This window comes from Bos grunniens, chromosome 29, assembly GCF_055505025.1.
Source record: "Bos grunniens cultivar Pamir isolate PY7600 chromosome 29, Bosgru_T2T1.0, whole genome shotgun sequence".
Taxonomy (NCBI): Eukaryota; Metazoa; Chordata; class Mammalia; order Artiodactyla; family Bovidae; genus Bos; species Bos grunniens.
In genome coordinates this window covers 26,093,569-26,114,870 of record NC_141193.1, presented here as the reverse complement: position 1 = coordinate 26,114,870, position 21,302 = coordinate 26,093,569, and the positions used below count along the sequence as shown (strand labels likewise).

Genomic DNA, 21,302 nt, shown 5'->3' with positions numbered 1-21,302 from the left:
TGAGACCTGGGAGCTCACCAAACCTTCTGTGCTCAAATTGCCTGTTAGACTCAATCCTGACTTGCTCTTTAGATCACCTGTTTTCAGTGGGGACAGGACCATAAAAAGGCTATGGAAAAATTAAGCAAATCTAGAGTGGCCTACCAGTCTCCCAGCTGACCCCACAGCCTATAACTTTGCAGCAAAATATTGGTGTGCGGTGTCTGAAGCAAATATTAAGGCCATGCGCAGAAACTGCTCTGTGTAGGATGCAATGAAATGTCTTTCCCCACTTGAGGGCTACCTATTACACTCCCATGGCGTCCTATGCCCCTCTCTCCGAAGACTCACTATGCTTGTATTGATTACTTCATTCATTCAAGTACTCACTGAGCACATACTCTGCAGCAAGTATCCCCTCTAGGTTGGGAGGAGGCAGCAGTAAGAATACTCTATGGGGCTTTTTTCTACGGAGGACAAGAACTGGGAGAGACACTCGACAATAAACTAATCAGCAAGTTAGTATCAGAGAACAATGCTATAAAGAATGCTATAAAGAAAACACAGAGATGAGAATTCCCTGAGAGTCCAGTGGGGAGGACTTTGTGCTTCCACTGCCAGGGGCATGGGTTCAACCTCTGGTCTGAGAACTAAGATCCAGCAAGCCTCAAGGCACAGCCAAAAAAAGAGAAAAAATGCAACAGAGACTGAATGGTGACAGATGGAGTGACGCTATGGCAGGGAACTCAAGAATGGCCTCCCTAAGGAACGGACATTGAAATCAAGACCTAACAGCAAAACGGCAGCGATCCTGCAAAGTCTCAGGGCAGCAGTTGTCCCAGACCAGCAGTATCAGCATCACCTGGGAACCTGTCAGAAATGCAGCTTCTCAGCGCCCAGTCCAGGCCTCCTGAGTCAGAGACGCTGAGGTTGGGCCCCAGTGGTCTGGACTTGAACAAGCTCTCCAGGTGATTCTCATGCAACTGCGGTCTGGGACCCACGGATCTAGAGGACGAGCATTCTAGGTGGAGAACTCTAAAAAGACAGAAATCTGTGGGTTTGCCCCTGGCTGGAATCCCCAGCCACCAGCCCAGTGCCTAGCACATAGTAGGAATTCACTATTTTTGACTTCTTGCTGAGTTTTAAGCCCCAGCACCCTGGAACACCGCCCTCCCCCGCCCCGCCCACCCCCAAATAACAGAAAGATATGAATCACAAAAGTGTTAAATTCCTAAAACTTCAGCCAAAGTACTTAAAAAGAAATAGAGGAAGTCATTTAGAATTCCAGGTGGCCAGGGGGAAGCTTTCCGTAATGCCTGAAATGCCAGCTGCTAATATCAACTCTTCCCAATTTAATAAACCTTGGCATCACAAAGTTGGCAATTAGATTTCCTGTAAAAGGCTAAATGCGGCGGCCTTCTGCTTCCTGGATTCTAAATTTCAGTAAGAAAGGCATTAGTGTGTGGCAGCTGGGATAATCATTTAATTGATCTTTTCCATCCATGGAAGTCTCCCTTCCCTGCTTCAGCCCACTGACTTGTAAATCAATGTCACCTTCATTGTAAACATGAAAAGGCAGGAAAAAACACCCCCTCCCCAAACCAAATAGGAGTCGGTTTCCTAATGGAGAACTGAGGCTCTAAATGGGTGCTGCCGTTTCGCCCCCTCTGGCCTCCTCCTGGGCCACCCACACAGCTGCACGCAGGCCAATGGGAGCTCCAGTGACATGCAAAGCAGGAGACCAGGCACTTCCTATGGTAGGGATTCCTCAACAGAAAGGGCGCGATTCCCACTCAGTCAGACCCAGTTCAAGTCTCCAAACTGAACCATATTTCTAAAGCATCTAGAAAGGCATTTGGCATGTAGGAACAGTTCAGTAAATCACTTTTCTCCTCAATCATGCTATATGTAATTTTACTCATTCATTCAACAAATATTTATCAAAGACCCACTATAGTACTCTTGCCTGGAGAATCCCACGGACAGAGGAATCTGTCAGGCTACACTCCATAGGGTCGGAAAGAGTCAGACATGACTGAAGTGACTTAACACATCACTTATACATATATAATGTATTATACACACACACACACACACACACACACACTTACTGGGGATAGAATGACGATCAAAACAGACATTGGAACTTCTTGTCTTGAGAGAGTGACAGGCATTAATCAAATAAAGATGTCAACTAAAAATAAAGAAAAAGATTCAGAGGGCACTTGTGGCAAATGCTATAAAGATGAGTGCATGGCACATGAGCCTATGATGGAAAAATCGGACCTGTCTAGAGTTTATTAAAATACAGATGCCTGGATCCCAGGTAGGCATCTAAATCAATCTCAGGACATGGGGCCGAGGCACAAGGGTGTTTAATAAGTTTCACAGGGATTTCTCACTGCTGGAGTGGGAGGTTTCAGATAAGCAAGGGAGGAAGGCTAAAATGATCCATGTGGTAATTGATTTGAATTGGAAGCTCTATATAAATTATAAACTATTTTTAGTTTATAAACTAAATAACGGTTTAGAGTTTCAATACAACTGCATCTGTTTACAATAGCCAGGACATGGAAGCAACTTAGATGTCCATTGGCAGATAAATGGATAAGAAAACTGTGCTACATATACACAATGGAATATTACTCAGCCATTAAGAAGAATGCATTTCAATCAGTTCTAATGAGGTGGATGAAACTGGAGCCTATTATACAGAGTGAAGTAAGCTAGAAAGAAAAACACCAATACAGTATACTAACGCATATATATGGAATTTAGAAAGATGGTAATAATGACCCTATATGCAAGACATCAAAAGAGACACAGATGTAAAGAACAGTCTTTTGGACTCTGTGGGAGAAGGCCAAGGTTGGGATGATCTGAGAGAATAGCACTGAAACATGTATATTATCATATGTGAAACAGATCGCCAGCCCAGGTATGATGCATGAGACAGGGTGCTCAGGGCCAGTGTACTGGGATGACCCAGAGGGATGGGATGGGGAGGGAGGTGGGAGGGGGGTTCAGGATGGGGAACATACGTACACTCATGGCTGATTCATGTCAATGTATGCCAAACACCACTACAATATTATAAAGTAATCACCCCCCAATTAAAATAAATAAATTAATTTAAATAAAAAAATACAACTACATACTGACCTATATGTCAATAGTATATTGTTATAAATTGCTGCTGCTGCTGCTGCTGCTGCTAAGTCACTTCAGTCGTGTCCGACTCTGTGTGACCCCATAGATGGCAGCCCACCAGGCTCCCCCATCCCTGGGATTCTCCAGGCAAGAACACAGGAATGGATTGCCATTTCCTTCTCCAATGCGTGAAAGTGAAGTCGCTCACTCGTGTCTGACTCTTCACGACCCCATGGACTGCAGCCTACCAGGCTCCTCCGTCCATGGGATTCTCCAGGCAAGAGTACTGGAGTGGGTTGCCATTGCCTTCTCCTTGTTATAAACTAATGTTTATCTTAACTTAGATACAGTATCTATAGACACATGGATTAGTAGGCACACATTTATTTCCTTGTTTCTAAAGGATCTAAAACCAAAGATATCCCAATAGCAACAAGCACATACAGTGTCCATATCCTGGTTTTTCATACCATATACCTACAATATAAGGAGCCACAGTTCCTTGGAGAAATGGCTGATTATCTTGGAATGCAACAGAAAATATTCAAGATAGGCCTGGAGTATATTATAGTGCCAGAAAGGAAGGATATGTCCCTACACCAAAAACACGTGGATGGGGTTTGTCACCAGGACCCAGGAGCTAAATGAAAGCACCTAATGGCCAATGCTGGAACAACTGACCAACAAGAGTAAGGAAGCATTGGATTAAAACACAAAGTAATAAACAAATATCCAGGAGTCCACATGCGTGTGTCCATGGAATTTTCCAGGCAAGAATACTGGAGTGGGTAGCCATTCCCTTCTCCAGGGGATCTTCTAGACCCAGGGATTGAACTCAGGTCTCTCACATTGCAGGCAGATTCTTTACCATCTGAGGCACCAAGGAAGCCTGAGAAATAAAAGACTGAATAAATAAATAAATGAATGGAGAGAAGAGAAAAATCTCCCATGCAAAGAGAATTACAAATAACTTATGTCAATATTCTGTTCTCAAGGGGGTGCAACATGCACTGCCACTCCTTTTAAGCGTGGGCTGCACACAGAGAACAATATGGAAAGGGTGGGGAAGAGGACCTTTTTGGAAAACCTGACAAAGACCAACCCAGAAGGATGAGCAAAGTCAACCTCTACACCTGTCAGTCATGTTGACAGCAGGTGCCCTGACAGAGGGTGGTGAGGGTGGCCCTTGACCTCTGTGGTCTTTCTCCCCAAAACCCACAGTCGGGGTCTCATCATGAGAAAAGCATCAGAGTGATCTCAGTTGGGAGGGGGCCCCTTTACCAAATATTTCACCAGTACTCCTCAAAACTGTCAGGGTCATCCAAAACAAGGGAAGTTTGAGAAAGTGTCACAGCCGAGAAAAGCCTAAGGAGACACGGCAACTAAATGCAATGAGGTGTTCCGGATGGGGTCTAGAAAAAATAAAAGACATCAAATTAAACAAAGAAAAAACCTTAGGAAATCTGAATAAAATGCAGACTTTAGTTAATGATAATGTTTTAATATTGGCTCATTAATTGCAGCAAATGAACTCTAGTGATATATTGTTAAAAGCAGGAGAAACTGGGTGTGGAGTATGCGGCAAGTCTCTGTGCTATCTTCCCAGCTTTTCTGAAAATTAAAATCTACTTTAAAAGTTCATGTAAGAAGATAAAATTCAAGGCTCCACAACTGACTATGCTGCCAGGTTTGAAAACTGAACTTTGAAACACCCATGGATAGGCTATGGATTTAGCCATGTCAAGGGCAGAATGCCTTGCCTGAAGTTAAACCTGGGGCTTCTTCCCTCATAGCTCAGTCGGTAAAGAATCTGCCTGCAGTACAGCAGACCTGGGTTTGATCCCTGGATCGGGAAGATCCTCTGGAGAAGGAAATGGTAACCCACTCCAGTATTCTTGCCTGGAGAATCCCATGGACAGAGGAGCCTAACAGGCTACATACAGTCCAGGGGTTCGCAAGAGTCGGACACAACTTAGCGACTAAACCACAAAGTTAAACTTAGGATCACAAAATTTCAGAAACATAATTTATACACACTCACACTCTATTCACGTACGCCATGTATATAAAGTCTATGCTTCCCTTATTATCTACAAGAAACTTCCTGCAAGGGTGGATTTCCTAGAATGCTCATTAGTAACTGTTAAGGATAAAAGGACTTAACAAAAAAAGGGGGCCATTCAAAACTCCAGGTTTTGCTTTGATCCTTTCAAAAGGGCCATGAAAGAACTATTTGTGCCCAAAGAATGTGTTGGGAATCTCCTAGTTAACAACCCTGGGCCCCAACCCAAAAGATCCCATTTGTTCTTAAAAAAAGATTCTGCATTTGATTCTTCCTCACCTTTAAAAGGAGGAAGCAAAATGCCTGAGGTTCTCTCAAGTTTACCAGATCAAAATATGATGTGAGACGTTGTAATAAACAACGTAATTAGAATACACCATATCCTAAGATCTTCAGTAAGTAAAAAAGTCTCCGAAGTGCATTTAATTCACAGTGGCCCCATGATTTGAGATTTTTAAGAGGGGAAAAAAACCATCCTTCCTATGATTGGAAACACAAGCCAGCTTTCACCAGCAGTAGGTGGCAGCATTTCTGTTTTTCTGGGCTACATTCTACATAATTGTACCAACTAACAGACAATTACAAGACAAGGGTTTTTCAAGGCCCTACTGCATATCCCATGTTTTCCATTAAAGGATACACTCTTTCTACAGATCACTTTTGCCAGAGATAACAAAATCACATCTCTCTCTTTTTTAAAAAAACAAAAGAAAAAAAAATAAAGTGACAAATTAATTTCCGCCAACATAATACAACTAATTCAATCATGTTGTACTGGCCATCTGCTTCACAGATGCAAATCTAACTGCATTTTCTACTGCCTCATAACTTGCTTAATTCTGTTAGCTCTGGTGACCCTGCTTTTGTGAGCATTTCTTAATGGGACCGTTCCTGGAAGCTTCTAGACAAGGAATTGGCTGAGCCAGAGAAGTGTTTCTCCAAGCAGCAGCAGTGACGGAGCCCCTCCGGCTGGCTGCCCATCAGCAAATGAAGCTTTAAACAGGGCAGCCAAGACGGACAGAGTTTCAGCTGCACTAAACTGGATAACGGGTACCAGGGAGCACTTCCTATATGTCAGGCACTAAGACCTTGACAGGTATTTGTCATTTAATCATCACAATCTGAGTTAGTAACTCATAAGGCACTGCGGTTCGGAGAGATTAACACACTTACTCAAGGTCTCAAAACAGAGCCTGTGAGATCTGACAGCCCATTCCACAGGCTAGTATGCAGGTCGCTCAGCATGACAAGGGACTTCCCTGGTGGCTCAGATGGTAAAGCATCTGCCTACAATTTGGGTGACCTGGGTTTGATCCCTGGGTTGGGAAGATCCTCTGGAGAAGGAAATGGCAACACACTCCGGTACTCTTACCTGAAAAAGTCCATGGATGGAGGAGCCTAGTAGGCTGCAATCGAAGGGGTCGCAAAGAGTCGGACACGACTGAGCGACTTCACTTCACTTCAGCATGACAAAGTGGTCTGCCTCTAAGCCAGAGGCACCAAAGCAAGCCTGGGACAAATGTGCAAAATGCAGGATTTCAAAGAAATCCTGGAGAGCCAGCTGCAAGACCTTCCCTGATCCATCGGATAGAGAATAGAAAGAGATTAAAAAGCAGACAAACAGGATCTGGAGAAGGAGGCTACAACTTCAGAACTCTGTGTTATAAACACATGCTGTACCCACTACTCAAATCTGGGTCGGGGGTGCTTCAGTGGAGTTCCTGGGGAGCCCAAGATGAACATGCCTGCAGTTCGGGATGTTGTGCTCTGAGATCCAGCTCTTGCCCTGAGAATCCAGAGGGAGTGAGGGTATGCCTGACGCTTTCTGTGACGGAGTCAGGAGATGATTACAGGCTGATATTAGCCTGCAGCCCCCACTGCTAGGAGCTTCCCTGGTAGCTCAGATGGAAAAGGATCTGCCTGGAATTCAGGAGACCTTGGTTCAATCCCTGGGTCAGGAAGATCCCCTGGAAAAGGGAATGGCTACCCACTCTAGCAGTCTTTCCTGGAGAATTCCACAGAGGGTTCATGGGGTTGCAAAGTGTAGAACATGACTGAGCAATTAACACTTTTCACTTTCACCCACTGCTGGGACAAGAGATTTGGTGTTTTCTTGGAGGAAGCACACACAAGGGTTCATCTGGGGTCCTACAAAATGGCCCTTGAAGTGCTCCACAAAAGAAAGACATAGCTTTCAAGAGCAGGCAGTGAGCTCGGAAAGGACCAAAGGACCCATGGAGTAAGGACCTTTCTTCTCTGCCTCCCTCCTGGGGGGTGGAGGAGGGTGGACCGCTTTCACTCTTCCTCTGCAGGCGCCTGGATTCACGTTCAGGCTTTGATTAATATTGGGATAAAGTTGTGGTACATATGTACAATGGAATATTACTCAGCCATAAAAAGGAACACATTTGAGTCAGTTCCCATGAGGTAAATGAACCTAGAGCCTACTGCTCAGCAAGAAGTAAGTCAGAAAGGGAAAAACAAATGGCACCCCACTCCAGTACTCTTGCCTGGAGAATCCCATGGACGGAGGAGCCCGGTAGGCTGCAGTCCATGGGGTCACTCAGAGTCGGACAGGACTGAGCGACTTCCTTTCACTTTCCACCTTCATGCATTGGAGAAGGAAATGGCAACCCACTCCAGTATTCTTGCCTGGAGAATCCCAGGGACAGGGGAGCCTGGTGGGCTGCTGTCTATGGGGTGGCACAGAGTCAGACATGACTGAAGAGACTTAGCAGCAGCAGCAGCAATGCATATATATGGAATCTAGAAAGATGGTAGTGATGAGCCTATCTGCTGGGTAGCAATGGAGATGCAGACACAGAGCACAGACTTGCGGGCACAGTAGGGAAAGGAGAGGGTGGGATGAATTGAAAGAGTAGCATCAAAACATACATGTTACCATATGGAAAATAGATAGCCAGTGGGAATTTGCTGTGTGATGCAGGGAGCTCAAACCCAGTGCTCTCTGACAACCTAGAGGGGTGGGATGGGGTGGGAGGGAGGTTCAAGAGGGAGGGGACATATGTATAACTATGGCTGATTCATGTTGATGTATGGCAGAAACCAACACAATAGTGTAAATTAATTATCCTCCAGTTAAAAATAAATACATTAAAAATATTAGACGGGGTATTCTAATTTCTCATCTGAGACCATCTTTGCAAATTAGTTGACCACAGGACTGTCTGTAAAAATGAACAGAATGGTCATGGGCTATGACAGCTTTCATCCCATGGCAGGAAAAAAAAGAAAACTCACAGGCTTTGTCCACAATCCATGCATTATATTTATCCAATATGCTGGTTACATGAGCACTGCAGAGTCCCCTGGGGAGTTTTTAAAAAAAACCCAGATGCCCACATCCCACCTCCAAGGAGTGATTCAGTAGGTTTGAATGACCCAAACACCTGCCTTTCTTTTCAAAGTTCTCTAGAGAATTCTGATGCCCTGGCAGGACTGAGAACTATCAGATCATGCTTTACATACAGATTGCCTCTGAAAGGAAGAAAGAAGAGCATTTCATCAACACCCAAGTTACTTCTTAATATTTAGAAAATCTGCATTATTCAGCGAGTAGGGCAACATGGTTATTAAGTATGTCCTGCAAAAGAAGGTTTCTAACACTGCTTTTTCTCATCTCAAAATATTAGCAAGTGGTGGCATACAAAACCAATATGAGGGAGGTAGGGGAGGGAAGGACTGGGAGCCTGGGATTACTGACTTCTATTTTTAAAAATATATTGTCATATATAACATATGCAGAAAAGCAATCAAAGCAAGTTTTAAGCTCTGGAACACATTTTTACAAGATGAACATGCTTTAGGGCTATCCCCAGAATAAGAATCACAACAGATGATGGGTCCCTGAAGCTCCTTCCTTTCCCCTCTGTTACTAACCTCCCTCACCCCTTACCCTAACTTCTGTGTGCTTGATTGCTCAGTTGTGTCCAACTCTTTGTTATCCCATGGACTGCAGCCCGCCAGGCTCCTCGGTCCATGGGATTTTTGAGGCAACAATCCTGGATTGAGTTGCCATTTCCTCTTCCAGGGGATCTTCCCGACCTAGGGATTGAACCCAAGTCTCCTGTATCTCCTGTACTGCAGGCAGATTTTTTACCCTCTGAGCCATCCTAACTTCTAACTCCACAGACAAACAATTGCACTTTTCTTTGATAACCTGAATGGCTTTTTCAAGGACAGAATGCCCTCTGCTAATTAAGTTTACTTCAAACGATACAAATAGAATTCACTGTTCCCAGAAAAAAAAAAAAAAGATATGAAAATATTATAATCAATTCTCCACCCCCTCCCCAGAAATGAATCTTCACTTTAAAGATCAGAGAACGGAGATACAGAGATGTTATTTGCTTAAGGTCTAGCAGTTAACAAGAAGCAAGGCTGAAACTCAACTCAGGTCTTCCACTTTCAAAGACCAGGTACTTAACCACTACACCTTCCTCCTTCTAAGAGTCGCCATTAATATGTTATAGCAATCAAGATGTTCTTTTCCCCTGGTCCCAGGCCTGATCATGTTTCAATGTTTAGGGTGAAGACGTACAGGTGCTTGGGATGAAAGAGATCTGATGACACCAGAGATGACTGGTGCAGGACCATTTCCTCCTCAGCACTTCAATGTCATGGCCACGAAGAAAGAGTTATCACAAACCACGTAATATCCCTTTGATGGAGAAACAGAATTCAGGAAAGGAATATTTTCCAATGAGAAGTTCACTGGAGAATTCAGCCAGCTACAGAACACACTAGGTTATAAAGCCAGAAGGAATCTCGCCTGACATTTGAGGGCCTTGTTTATTTTCATCTAAGGGTGTGGGAAAGAAACTCCATGAAGATGGAACGCTGTGACTACCCAGGCAAATTCAGCATGAACACACTTTTAAAAATCGCATGTTCAATCAAGTACTTAACTCCAAGCGACTGAACTATCAGGGGACAAAATAAATAAATAAAACCCTCCGGGGTGACACTCCCAGTTCAGAAATCAGACACGCATGGCTTCATGGAAATTATCCAGGCTTTGAAGCCAGGCAGAAGTCGGTTTGAATCCTGGCTCTGTCGCTTACCGACTGACCTGGTGGCTCTGGCAAGCAATTTACCTTGAGACACTCAGCATTCTCTTCTGTGAAATGGAGGTGCGAATACCCCAGTTTAGAGGGCTGCTGCGGGAATGAGAGGTCCCCTGGGGAAAGTCACAGCCACCAGAACACAGAACTCCCTCAACGTTCCACAGCTCCTCTTTCTGAAGAACCTAGCTAAACACAGTTAGATGTTTCAAATAAATGGACAGAGACAACCAGATAAGGAAAGGCGGCTCCCGGCACATGAAATTTTAATGTCAGCGACAGTTCAGGTTTGGGTCTAGTCAATAGGAACCATAAATAGCTGTCACCTAATGGCCATGTCCTCTTGAAAATGGGTTATTCGTCTGAGTCGGTCTCCCAGAGGACAGCTGCAAATACCATCAATACTGGCACCAAGCAACAGCCTTATTTATAGCCAAGGGACAGATTCCAAAGATAGAAGAGGTCATGGAGGCTGAAACCCCTTCTCCGAACTCCCAAATTCCTAGAGGACTGAGAGGTGAGGCTGGAGAGCAGGTCTTACAGGAGTGTCTGAACACAGTGGGAAATTATCCATAAGAGTGAGAAAAACTGAAAAGGAAGGAGAGGTTTGGAAAGAAATCAGCAGCCATGAGAGGAATCGTGGGTGATGCTACGTAAGCCTGGAGCGGCTAAGTCAGCCACGACCCTTTGCGAGACTTGCCCCCCAATCTCTCGGCCAACACCTAACTTAAAAAGTGGAAGCCCTCTCAAAATCTATCAGCATGTTCAAGGAGGGCCAGAAAGCCTGCCCTTGGCCACACCTGCCATTGAAAGCCCTCTCTAGTGCCTACAGAGTCAACTTTCAAAGTCTAAATTTGACTTTCAAGAACTGTTACTTAAGCCTCTGCTCCTGATTTTCCAGTCTTCCCCTTGAATTTAGTCCAGTGCCACCACTGGCAATTTCTTATAGAGAACCACCTCTTTCCAGCCTCTGGGTCCTTGATCCTGCAGCAGGAATGCACAGGCTTCACACATTGGAATCCCGTGCATTTCTCAAAGACCAGTTGATTCAAATACCACTCTTCCCCCTAAAAATTTTCCTTAGGCTTTCCATCCAGGTTCTTAAGGGTCTTGACTCCTACTTTACATTTGAAGGGCTCTGAGGGCAGGAGTTATGATCTTTATCTCCATATTTCTTTGCAAGTTGAGTGCCAGTAAGTTTTTGTTGGATAGATGAGTGGATGGATGAAAGGACAGAAGGAAGAATGGAAATGATGGATGAAGAACATGAACGGGAACATGACTTAGAACAGCGGGGAACATGATGGCCATTTGTCCACAATGTCATTTGTCATTCAGTCGTTTGCCAAGAAATGGAATGTCCTGATTATCACAATATTCTGATTAAGGAAGTGCTTCCCTCCCTGAATACTGTTCACAGATTTGATCACTGGTAACTGACTACCTCAGTTCAGTTCAGTTGCTCAGTCATATTCGACTCTTTGCAACCCCATGAACCGCAGCACTCCAGGCCTCCCTGTCCATCACCAACTCCGGGAGTTTACTCAAACTCACGTCCATTGAGTCAGTGATGCCATCCAACTATCTCATCCTCTGTTGTCCCCTTCTCTTCCCACCCTCAATCTTTCCCAGCATCAGGGTCTTTTCCAATGAGTCAGTTCTTCACATCAGGTGGCCAAAGTATTGGAGTTTCAGCTTCATCATCAGTCCTTCCAATATTCAGGACTGATCTCCTTTAGCATGGACTGGTTGGATCTCCTTGCAGTCCAAGGGACTCTCTAGAGTCTTCTCCAACACCATAGTTCAAAGTGAAGTGAAAGTGAAAGTGAACTCACTCAGTCGTGTCCGACTCTTTGCGACCCCATGGACTGTAGCCCACCAGGCTCCTCCACCCATAGGATTCTCCAGGCAAGAATACTGGAGTGGGTTGCCATTTCCTTCTCCAGGGGATCTTCCCGACCCAGGGATCAAACCCAGGTCTCCTGCATTGCAGGCAGACGCTTTAACCTCTGAGCCACCAGGGAAGCCCCAAAAGCATCAATTGATTACCTCAAGATGGGCATAAAATCTACCTTGCATTTCAAATGCAATAAACAAGACTGTCATTTCTTGATGACTCACGAAGCACCTGGATATCTTGCAAGACTCAGGCTTAGGAATCTCAATGGCCATTGCACTGGGGTGTGAGAGAGATGGTTTGCACAGCACTGATTAAAAAAAGAATCCTAGACAATTAGACATAAGTTGGCTGAAACCATAATTGAAAATAAGTGTTTTTTCGACAATCCCTTCTTCACTAGAGTCTTACAAAGCTAGGATGACCATTACAAACTTTCCACCAGATAACCCTACAAAGCAGCAGAGAGGTGAAGAAATCCACCCACCCACATCACCCTGAAGTGCATGTCGGGCTCCTCCCCTCAGACCCGACCAGCAGACCTGAACTCAGAACATCAACAGTGGAAGTCATTAAGCACTTGGCCACAGATGACATCAAAACATCTCACCCTTGTCTCACACTTCATCCCCCCCTCCCCTCCTCCAAGTTCTTCTGACCTTTGCCAAATGTTCCTAGACGAGGCCCATGCTTGTTTGATCATTTCCCAATTCCACCAGCCACAGATGGGGAGAGGCAGAGGAAGCACACGCCAAACCAGTCAGGCTGCTATTATTTTTAACGTGGCTCCTGGGTGCTCGCAGGCAGAAGAACCGGTTCTGCTGTACACAGTTTCTCCACTGCCAAAGCCAGGAGAAGCACTCTGAGCTTCCTGGGCCTGTGGGCCTCCGCCACTAGGGTGTTTCCAAGTAGTCATTGGGCAGCTCTCGCTCTCATCAGGCACTTTCCCGAGCCAGGGCGCTCTGTGTGTGCACTCAGTTGGGTCCGACTTTTTGTGACCCATGGACTGGAGTCCACCAGGTTCCTGGGTCCATGGGATCTTCCTGGCAAGAATACTGGAGTGGGCTGCCATTTCCTCCTCCAGGGGATCTTCCCGACCCATGGATTGAACCTGCGTCTCTTGAGTCTCCTGCATCGGCAGGTGGATTCTTTACCACGAGCCATCTGGGAAGCCAGGGCACTCTGCTTCCTCCCAATTAATTATAGGCAACACCTCTGAGTCCTCACTGAATCTTCTGAGGCAGGGATTACTACTCCTGGTACAGAGAAGGACACGCTAAGAGGTAAGAGACTCACCTGAGCTGCGCAGGGTTTGAATCCACATCTGTCCTCATCAAGAAGCTATGCTCCCACTCTTTCTCACTGCCAAGTGCTCCCTTGTCCTCTGCCCCCATCCCAAACTGAGCTGCTGTGGCAACTTCTACAACTAGGGAGGGGCATGAAAGGGTGAGCTGATATTCACCAGAGGACATGGGCCCCTGCTTGGGACAGGTGCCCCCTACTTAAGGCACTCTGTGTGGTCAGAGGCTCCATCCGAGTGCAATAGATATACTCTGATTCCACTGCAGAGCTCTGATAGATGCCCACCTGGGAGCTGGCTGGTGCCAAGAACCAACAGAAGGGAATGTACTGCAGAAATATTAACCTTGGCAGTCTCCTGCCACGGTAAACCGCTGGCTGAGCTTTAATGTAATCATGCACCAGAGCAGAAACATCTGTATTGCTGGTTAAAATAAACCCCAGTCTGGAATGCACAACTGTCTTTGCACAAGGACATGACAAACCTGGAGAGAAAAGGAAAGGATGCCATTCGCTGTGATCACAATGACTGTTTAGAACCAACAGAGGACAGGCCTGCTCACCTCTGTGCTCTAGTCAGGCTTACTAGCTTCTATCAGATGAAGACATGTACTAAATTTGAGCAACCCAGGCTTTCCCAGCTGGCTTATTAGTGTGGGAGAGCAAAAGTCCTGCAAACTGCCCATCCCCACCGACCCTCTCTTGTCCCCACAAAAGCATTTCCCAGGATGAACACACACTAGGCGGGCACAATGAGGCCTAACTGCTTTGTTAAGTATTCTGAATAAATCATTCATCCAAGCCAAAATTAAAGCATGGACATACCCTTAGTTTAAAAGATATAATGATAAGAAATTAGTCTACAGATCACAGAGGTCAGGGGAGGCCCCAGCAATGCCATGAAGTTGCTGTAAAAGTGTGACATCTTCTGTGCTAGGTGGCCTTCCTCAAAACACAAACAGCACATGGCGTCCCGGAACTGGAAGTAGAGTCAGGCAGTCGTAGCGTTGGAAGCCCTCTTGCCTGATCTCCCTCTGCCTTGATACAAAAATCCACTGCCAAGTTTCTCTAAACTCTCAACTCCTAAGGAGGCTATCTGACACTGCCTCAGAGCTCTTCCTTTTGTTAAATTTTGGTTTTGCTTGCTGGGGTAGAAGCCCAGGGATGAATCCTTCCAGCCCTTCAAGGAAAGAAGGTGGCATAATAAGTCTTCCGTGAGTCTACATATAATGAAAGTGTTTCAACTTCCCCTGAACAGTCTGTAGAACAAAGCTGCAGTCCTTTCCCACTTGGCTGTTCTCCAGACAGACGGTGATGAGGGACAATGATGACGATGACTATTAAAAGAAAAACAATTATCTTAACTCTCATCTACTCAGCCCTACTGTGTGACCTAACACTATAAGATGCTCTTGACAGGTGCTTAGGCTGAAATCCTCACAGTTGCAATAGTTTGGGACTATTATTCTGTCCATTTTACATTTTGAAGAAATTGAAACTCAACAGGTGACATAACTTGCTCAAGGCCATACAGTTAAGTAAGGAATGGGGTCAGGATTCAAATTCGGACAGACTCGCTGCCCTCTGTCGTCATGTCCAAAGAGGGCGCCAGCCCAGCCGCATCCTTCCAGTGGTCCATGATGTGGGCTACTGATGTCATACTGCCATGAGTGGAGCCTGAAGCCAATTTTCTCTACTGGGAAAGACAAGGATCCCGAGCAGCCCTGTTGGCAACCTACCTGGGGAGAGGGAAGCCATAAAGGGGGAAGAGGAACAGGAAAGTGGGAGGTGGAGAAGACAACCTGTTTACCATTTAACAATCTGGCAGGATGCTTGGAGTAGACTCAGCAAAGTTCTTAGCAAAGGGAGAGGGTGGGAGCAAAAGCCTTCTCCCCACAGCAGGGGAAGGCTGGCTGGAAAGCTGCTTGCTGGGAGACCCAACAGGTACAGGGAGCAGAGGGCCAATGTGCTGATCAGAGTCAGGGGCAGGGTCCCTCATCACAGCCGCCTTTGTGTCTGCCTTTCTCTACCCTCCACGCTGGATGGGACCCTGCGGTTGCCAAACTGGTTGGACTAAGCCACAGGCAGCAAAGATGACCCATCTGGCTGCCGTATCCCTGATCAAAGCTGACTCATTTCAAAGGCGAACTGTCAGCAACCTGGGAGATTGCAATCGGACAAGGAAAAATAAATTGGAAGCTTACTTCAGGGGTTAAAACTCAAACCCCCCTGAAAAAATAAAGTTCTCTCTTGTGCTTCTGAAATTCTCAGGCCTAAGAACTCCATGAAGAAATGTATTGGACACTAACTAAAGGATACTTTGGGTCCTGAAGTAAGATCCCAGCGTTCATCTAGCCTCAAGCTTTGTCCAGAATGGGGGAATATTTTGCAGCTGCAAGCTTACAGAAATGACCCAAGGCTAGAGTCTGGGATCCCACGTGTTTGGAGATTCCAACTCTGCTTCCACACAGCCTTACGTTTTAATCACAGTACAAGGAAGCACAAAGAAGTTCCAAAGAAAATACACACACATCTGTGCATGCACATACACACAAACCTATGCTAAGGTTAAGATCGGGCTTCCCTGATGGCTCAGTGGTAAAACTGAATTTTGAAACACCCATGGATAGACTATGGATTTAGACATGTCAAGGGCAGAATGCCTCGCCTAAAGTTAAACCTGGGGCTTCTTCCCTCAGAGCTCAGTCAGTAAAAAAATCCACCTGCTGATGGAGGAGACATGGGTTTGATTCCTGGGTCAGGAAGATCCCTGGAGAAAGAAGTGGCAATCCATGCCAGTATTCTTACCTCGGAAATCTCATGGAAAGAGGAGCCTGGCAGACTATAGTCCATGGGGTCCCAAGATAGTTGGACATGAGAAGGGCACAGCAAATCACTCCAGTATTCTTGCCTGGAGAATTCCAAGGACAGAGGAGCCTGGTGGGCTACAGTCCATGGGGTCGCAAAGAATCGGACACACTGAGCGATTAACTTTCACTTTAGCAACTAAAGACCACAACAAACAAGCTTAAGATCAGCTCAGGGCCTGGATTTTCAGAGTAAAACCATTTGGTCAGGAGAGGAATTTACTACACCGGTCACAGGGTATCTACCCAGAAATGAGAAGAACTGATTTACCTTTATACGATCGAGGAAACAGGAACGTTTCTTGTTTCTCAAACCCTGGGGATTTAAGAATAGCGAAGATCTCTAAGATGTGTTTAGGAGGGGGCAGCAAGCCGGAGCTCTCTTTCCTTTTGTGAGGCTGTGGGCCATCCACTAAGTGCTGGAACATCCAGAGGACCCCACAAAACCCCACTGGGCTTATCCAAAGTGGGCCCGGTGCCACTGTCTGTACAGAACCACCAGCGAGCACAACACACTCCATTCTGGCCGAGGGGAACTTGGGTCAGGCTGTGGGGAGGACAGAGGAGCAGCAGGGTGAAGGGGAGGGTGCTGGGGTGGGGACATTATAAAACCATCACCTGTGTCACTGCTGCATCAATCAAAGTGTGTCAATTCAGTACAAGATGAGGGTCTCCCCTGTGCTCCGAAAAGCCGCCAAGATACGCTCCTCTATCCAAGTCTGAGGCCCTGGGCAGAAACCCAGGGGTGAGGAGTTCAAACAATTTCTCCATCAAGTTACTCTCCTGAAAAGACGGGTGTTCCAGCCTTCTCTTGACTGCTCCATCCACACACTCGAGTCCTCATGAAGTCAAGTCTCTCAGGGCTCTGGAGCCCTCGTCAATATATGTGGAACAAGGCAAGGAGGAGACAAAGAAAGGGTCTGAAAGGCACCCACAACCTGCTCTCTTCCTGCTACCGGTGTGTCTAGGACTGTGCTCCCTTAACAGTTTTCAGATGCTCTGCAGAAGGAAAAAGCAAACGCTAGGCTGTCCTGGCAAAGGCAAGGGCCAGACCTGCTGAAGCTCCAGGGGATCCCCAGGTCCCCGTGTCCCTCACACCAGTTCAGATGTCTGGTCAGCTGCAGCGCGCCACCTAGCTAGGCTGGTCTTCAGAGACTGGGCAGGGCAACTGATGCCAAATCATAAGCTTCTGCCCACGCTGGGACCCCTTGTAGGATTTGCTCTACTTACCTGGCATTGCTGCTGCTTAGCCAGAGTTGGTGACAGGGACAGAACATGGGGTGTTTGTAGAATGGATTCAGTGAAGATATGTAATCCAGAGGGCTCTCTTTACTCTCCCCCTTACCTCTAAGTCCTATAAAAATGTTCTCCTCTGGTTTCCCCAAATATGAGGGCCAAGGATCCCCGAGGTTCTTGAAGGTGTAACAGTAGGGTCTCTGAGAGTTCACAAGAACATAAGAATGCTTCCAATCAACCAAGAGAAAGAGGATAAGACTGTCCCATTTGCCACAGGGTGGGCCTTCAATAACTGCTCAAGTTGATCCATGTCATTCCCCTTCTAAGACGTTCAATCTTACCGCTTGACCTGAACAGGAAGTCCCAACTCTTGTGTGACCTTGGCCAAGTTTTTCAGGGGCCCAAGCCTGTGCTCACCTCTCTAGTCTGGAGGAGATGAGTGAGTGCTGAAGGGGTTAAAAGAACACCAGCAAGGGTAGTCCCAGGACTTCAGATCCACGGATTTGGGGATACACTTTCAGGAACCCATAGATAAATGGGAGGCAGTCAGGTGTACTGGAAAAGCTACAGGCTTTGAAGTCAGTTAAACCTAGACTTAAAAATTCACTTCCACCATTCACTTGGTAACCTCAGGCAAGTTGCTTAAGATATCTGAATCTCAGTTTGCCTTCTATATGTGCAATGGGCATCATGTGAAAGGAGCTTCAGGATAACCTTTAAAGCACCCAACACAGTGCTTGGACAGAGTGAGTTCTGGACCCCAAAGCCCCTTGCAAGAAGCCCCCTTCACTTTCTAGTTACCCCCACACATGCACGAAGCACCCTCTGCCCACATCCCTCTAAAACCATTTTCCCACAGCAGAGGAGACTGGCAGTGAGATTTCAAACCAGATTTACGAAAACTCATAACTAGAAGATTAAAATTCCAAATGTCATCTGGATAAGATGGGCCAGATGCTTGGAGAATTGCAAAAGCCTCGAGCTTCCCTGCACCGGCAGAGAAGTGGGAGTTGTGGAGGAGCTCGTGTCAGAGGGTTTCACTGATTGAGAAGCAGTGCACTCCCATCTATGATGGCAAAGGAGAGACGCATCTTCAGGACTGGGTGGGGGCACTGCAGCTGTGAGATGAACTCAAACACCAGCACGTGGTGTTCGGTGAGGGCTTTTATTCACTGGGAGGCAACCGTGACCCAGGGTTGGCTCACTGGCCCTTCTCTTGGGCAGCATCTGGAATGTGTCTCTGTCTACCCTGAGGCTGTTGGGGACCAGAGAGAGGGGTTCAGACCAGGGCCACTAGGAGAGAAAACCCTAGAAGGCTGAGTCATTTGGACCAGGTACACACCAACTGACTGCAGCTGGTCAGCACCACCTCCCACCACTCCCAAAAAGCAGAAAAGGGAAGGTGAGCCCGACTTTCCAGAACTCCTACCATATGTATGCTAACCACATACATGACTTCACTGAGTCCTTCCGACCACTGGATGGGGGGCTGCACTGTATCCCTACTCTGTAGAGAAGCCCGGTGCTCAGGGGAGCTGAAGGGGCCCATAGTCGTATAACTCCCAAAAAGAGGAGCAGAGCAGGAATTTAAACCAAGTATTTCTGAACTGAAAATACATCCACTGTCCAAACACTGGCTCCGTTCAAGTAGAACTGTCATACCTCATGGCCCATTTCCACAGAAGCTGGCCCACTCCCACTGACTACCCTGATCACAGAAGCTCAGGTAGGAAGTTAAATCAAATCATCAATGTCATTGTCAAAGCATTAAAAAAAAAAAAGTACAAGAGAAAGAGAGAATGGCTTGTATTGGAATGTTGATCCTGGGCCATAGTCTAAGATCAGAACAATCAGTGAGTGAAGGGAAAATGCTTTTCAGAAGGAATCTGCTTCACCAACCAAAGTGAAATCTACAATCACCTGCAGGAGCGGTTAGGTAAAGAGTTCACCGTCTTTGAAAAACCAGTGATGAAGAAGGGAAAAACCTAGAGGAACAAAAGCTCATCTACTGCCGCCTCTGGCCTTTTCTCACATGGACCAAGACCACATTCTTCCGCTAGATCCATGGGGCAACCCCACCACATCCAGCTCCCTCCCAATCTGCCTGTTAGTGACCATGCTTATCCTTCAAGATCAGTCCCGAGTCTGAAGCCTGGCGTCTGTGGCTCATGATAACCTGGCCTCAGTCTCTGCTTCAGCCTCTCTTCCCTCCTGCTTGAGAGAGGCAGTGCAGCTCGGTCACCAGGCACACGGGTCTCAGTGTCAGTCTCACCTGGGCATAGCATCAGGGCTCAGCTGTCTAACGGACGTGCAAAGTCTCACGGTGAGTTATGAAGGACCTCTGAGGAGAACAACAACAGGAGAACAATAACAAAGGAAAAACAGAAATACTCCATGTAAAATGTATCCAGTATAATGCATGGAACCTAGGGCCCTTTCAAGAAAGAAGGATACTGTATAGATTTTTAAGCCTTCATGCCAGAAGATAGGTTGGGAGCATTGCACTGCCCCACCTCTGGCTTTCCTTGATCTAGAACCTCTCAACCACACTCGCCTGCACACCCTGACCAGAATTCTGCAAGGTCCAGGTCAAGTCAATACCGGACTCTCTTACTTGTGACCTTGCTGGTATTGCTTGTCACTATGTTACTGGGATTTGCACACTCACCCTGGCTAGTTACCTGCCTTACCCTTCCATGGTTATGTTGCTTACTGGCATTCATTCCTGCCCCTGCTACATTCTCTTCCACCTCCATACTGCAGAGTTTGAAAGCATCACCCAGACTCCCTTGCAGCTGGGGTTCTGGGTGTGATTTAAGTTCTGCCCAATGATTTGTACCTGCATGAGGTCTGGAAGGCAGGCGTGAGGCAGAGAGGGCTGGCAGGCAAATTACAACAAATGGGAGTGATTGTGGAGTCAGACTCCAGGTTTCCGTATCTGGTCATCAGTTTGATGGGAATCAGAGGTGGGCAGGTGGAGTATAACAGCTCTAGAACATAACAAGCGCTCTAAGTCACAGCTGTGATGGTTCAGTCTTGACAAGCCCAATTGTACCCTCCTAACTCCTGTCCTTCCTAACAATTTTGTATGTTACCAATTCCCTATATTAAATATCTTCCTGCTTGAGTTACCTAGTACAGTTCCTAGCTCCTGGACTGATACCAAGTTATTGAGTCCCCAATTTGCGCTCTTCAGCTTCCCAAGCTCAGTAATTATCACATGATCTAGATGTAGTTTAACACTTAGCTCTGGTTGTAGGAGCTACTCACTACATGAGTCCAGAGATCCAGATTTATTTTCATCCCTATACTTGACTCAGCCTAAGTAGGCATCTTCCCACAGTACCTCTCAAAGCTCAATCCTGTGGAACTGACAGACAAGAGTGTATATTACCCAACAGTTTGTGTCCACAGCCAAGGGCTCCAAGTATCTACAAAATCATATGCTGGGAAAAAGAAATAACCGCCAACATTTGTCCCAAAGCAAATCTGGATGACAAAAGCAGACCTGTCCCTCAGACAAATTTTCACATTTATGAGGTGGCAAACTCAGCACTAAGAGATTAAAGCCTTCTGACCATTCTGTGAGCTTTAATAGTTCCTCCTTCTTTCCCTGGTCTGCCTTCCTTTCTCTCTGGTCAATAAGAGTTAGATTTGCTTTATAAGTCTGTATTTCACAAGAGCAGTAGATGAACCCCTGGGAGTATGCTTTGTAAAATTTTAGACTG

General features: G+C 46.2%; 1 protein-coding gene across 14 annotated transcripts in view; it reads right to left on the bottom strand.

Annotated features, from left to right (window-relative positions):
* NAV2 (neuron navigator 2) overlaps positions 1-21,302 on the bottom strand; it is a 423,563-nt gene that overhangs the window by 306,349 nt on the left and 95,912 nt on the right. The window contains exon 1 of one of the 14 annotated variants that reach the window (XM_086385192.1): positions 20,265-20,847. The exons of 12 other annotated variants lie outside the window; for them this stretch is intronic. In XM_086385192.1, the coding sequence (XP_086241318.1) occupies positions 20,265-20,330 (66 nt within the window). In that variant the 5' untranslated portion in view covers positions 20,331-20,847. Of the gene's footprint in view, positions 1-20,255; positions 20,848-21,302 lie in introns of those variants that run through there. One more of the 14 variants, XM_086385190.1, reaches the window with a different exon arrangement.